The 3356-nt window shown below is 56.2% G+C and overlaps 1 protein-coding gene across 1 annotated transcript; it reads right to left on the bottom strand.

Moving 5' to 3' along the window:
• Positions 1-2045: 2045 nt before the first annotated feature.
• Phlda2 (pleckstrin homology like domain family A member 2) lies at positions 2046-2945 on the bottom strand. Its single transcript, XM_052173566.1, has 2 exons — positions 2504-2945; positions 2046-2246 (listed from the first exon to the last, which is right to left on the bottom strand). Coding segments are annotated over exons 1-2 (426 nt in total). The 5' UTR covers positions 2929-2945; the 3' UTR covers positions 2046-2245.
• Between the last annotated feature and the right edge of the window lie 411 nt (positions 2946-3356).

Here is a 3356-nt window from a genome sequence, read left to right as displayed (position 1 = left end):
GTTTTCTGGGCTTTGCTTAGATCTGTGGGTAGCAAGCCTGGGGGTCAAGAATGGAGCCAAGCCAGAGGGCTTTGTGGAGGAGGAACTACAGCTGGGATCAAGGCTCCGTGTGGGGAGCACAGACTGGCCAGTTCCAGGTCATTAATCCAGGTCAGTTTAAGAGACAGGGGCAGTTGTGTTAGTGCAGGCCATTAATCTCAGAACTCAGGAGGCAGAGGCAGGCAGATCTCTGAGTTCAAGGTCAGCCTGGTCTGTATACTAACTTGCTAGTTCCAAGTCAGCTAGGGCTACATAGTGAGACCTTGTCTTTAAAAGGAAGAGGAGGAAGAAGAGGAAGAGGAGGAGGAAGAGGAGGAGGGGAACGAGGCTTGAGAGGGAGCTGTTACAAACCAAGCACACAACCTCCCACCACCTTCCCAGCTTTAAAGCTACATTAGGAACCCTGGCCTGGCCCATCAAGCCTGGTCTACAGAGAGAGTCCCAGGACAGCCAGGGCACACAGAGAAATCCTGTCTTGAAAACAAAACAGACAAACAACACACACACAATTAATAAAATGTAATTAAAAACAAACGAACAAACAAACAAGCTGGGTTTAGTGGTGCACACCTTAAAATCCCATCACTCCAGAGTGGATAGATCTCTGAGTTTGAGGCCAGCCTGGTCTACAAAGTTTCCAGGACAGCCAGGGCTACACAGAGAAACTCTGTGTCTAAACAAAACAAAACAAAACAAACAAACAACAAAAAACCCAGTGACCTTAGAATCCTCAAACCTCAGAACTCCACAGTCCCTAAACCAAACCATGAGATCCATCCACTGTCCACCTACCACCTCAAGACACAGCCTCTGTTGATTTAAACCACACCTCCAGCAGCAGGGGCTGGTGAGCTTGGTCTTTTGACCTTATAAAGATGGGGGAGGGAGTCCTCAGACGAAGGGTCCTGGGACCTGCTATCGCTTCTGCTCTTAGAAAGCCCCTCCCTCATTTGCCCTAACAGACAATTCCTTGTAAGAAAAAACAACCCTAGTACCAAACCTTCCTTCCTAAGGAGAAAGGGGGGGGGGGGTTCTCCCTCTCCAGTGCTGGCTTCCAAGGCCAAGCTGGAAGGCATCTGGCACCCCCTCTTCCTCCCTCCCCCACCTTGATGGCATTCCCATAGCCAGAGAGGCCCAGGAAGGATGGAACTCCTGTCTGTGGCTCTGCCTTTTGGGGCTTGTCCTCCAGTAAAACCTTGGAGGAAGAGATTTACTTCTGTCCCAGGAGGCCCTGCCACCGGGCCGGCGACCTGCCCACCAGACACAGATGTTGAGTCCCTTAACAGGAACACAGCCAGGTGAGAAGTCGGAGTTGATACCTGGCAGGTGACCCGAGAAGTGGGGGAGAGGTGGGGCAGATGTTTGGGGAGCTCTCAGGCTTCACACCAGGGCCACAGCTTGGGGCTTCACTGCTCCACCACCGGAGACAGCCTGGCCTGCCTCCCCTCTGTGACAAAAGGTGTACACAGTGTGCTATCCCTGTCCCTGGACTCTGGACAGGAGGGCTGTCTCAAGCCACTGTGGTCCAGTGATGGGGGTTGTCGATGAGTAAAACAATCAATGGTCCTTTGAATCCAGTGCGGGACAGACTGAAGGACAGACGGTATGTGGGTGGGAGGGGACAATGAGGGCAGCCGCCCTAGTGAACAGAGCAGCCTCTCAGATGACCAGGAGGTGCTAACTAGTAAGTGAACTCTGAGCAATCCCGGCCACCAGCCGTATCCTTTCAAGCCACACCCAGGAGCAAAAGGTAGCCAAACCACACCCAGAGTACTTCCTGACCTGGCGAGGCTGTGAGCCCCACTGGCAGATGACAGTTCATTCAAAGGCGCTTTGAATGATTCCTGGGATGTGGAGAGGGAAAACCGGATAGGAGACCCCTTCATTCCCGCCCTTCCACACATACGCCTCAGCAGGAACTACACGAACCACACAGTTGTTAAAAAAGAAAAATGGCATTGTTTATTTGGAATGAAAATATGGTATAAAAAATATTAACACGGAATGGTGGGTTGGAAGTGGGTAACCAATATAAATACGGTCCAATAAGTTAGCGCACCCGCACAGCGGGGCAAGGCTCAGCAAGCACGGGAATATCTTCTGAGAAGAGCAGCGGCGGCGTCACCCGGGGCATCCCCTGGGCTCCTGGGCTCCTGTCTGATGCGGCAGCGTGGGCTGGTTCCCGGCTCAACTGGTCCCGTGCGTTTCTGTAGAGAGAAGACTGAGTCAGGAGCTGCCCGGGTGCAGCCTTTGAGTCTCCAGGTGGGGCGAGCAGCTCCTGCCATGCGTCCCAGGTCCCCTCTCCAAAGCGTCTTCAAAGACGTAGGATTCCCCCACACCCTCCCCTCCCCCCTCCCCGTGGCTTTTAAAATCGAAGTTTTCCCCACTGAGAGGCATGACCCCCCCCCATCCACTCACCCCCATGCCCCGTACTCCGACGCCGCGGTTGAGAATCGGTACTTACCACGGACCCAGAGCGCTCCGCTCACCGGGCTCGGACTGCGTATCGGACGCAGAGCGCTGGTACCGGTAGCGGCAGCGGCGAAAGTCTTCCAGCGCCCGACGGTTCTGGAAGTCGATCAGCGCCATGGTGATGGCCGCGTTCCAGCAGCTCTTGCCCGTGCAGCGGAAGTCGATCTCCTTGTAATAGTTGGTGACGATGGTGAAGTACACGTACTTGGAGGTGTGCTCCACGCAGTCCACCTTGAGGATGGAGTGGAAAAACAGCTCCTTGGCGGGGCCGGATTTCCCGGAGAAGAGGCGCAGGCGGTCGGCGGTGAGCACGCAGCGCTTCTTCTTCCAGACCTGGAACAGGCTGTGGCTTCGCTTCTCCAGCTCGCCCTCGCAAAGAATCTCATCGGAGGAGGTCTTCACGGTTTTCGAAGCCATTTCGAAAGGTTGCACGAAATGCGCTCGCTCTGCTGCGGGCCGCGGCCGCGGCGTGGTCTTTATAAGGACTCCGCCCCGCGGCCCGGACACGCCCCAAGTCGGGCACTCTCCTACCCAGGCAAGCTCTCGGAGCTGCCCCCCACCAACCGCCCCAGGCTGCCCCTTCCCCATTGCTTGAAGCTACCGCTTATCGGAGGACGGAGGGTGGGGGGCGAGAACCGCTTGGCGCCTCTCTGACGGGAGCCCCGAGCCTTCCCTCCAGCCCCAACTTCCCAGCTGCCAGGTGGAGTGACTTGTGGTCCCCTCCCCTCCTGGGCTCCGGCCCTGCCTGCAGAGGAATGCACCTCAGCGGCCCCGGCCCGCTGTGACTCAAGGGCCGGGAAGCGCCCCGACCCCTAGACGGAACTATAGCGCTCAAATCCCACTCA

The sequence above is a fragment of the Apodemus sylvaticus genome, chromosome 1 (assembly GCF_947179515.1).
Source record: "Apodemus sylvaticus chromosome 1, mApoSyl1.1, whole genome shotgun sequence".
Lineage (NCBI taxonomy): Eukaryota > Metazoa > Chordata > Mammalia > Rodentia > Muridae > Apodemus > Apodemus sylvaticus.
This window is presented reverse-complemented; position numbering and strand designations above follow the sequence as displayed.

Coding starts and splice junctions, on each gene's coding strand:
- Phlda2 (XM_052173566.1), bottom strand. CDS start 2,928: ATGGCTTCGAAAACCGTGAAGACCTCCTCCGATGAGATTCTTTGCGAG.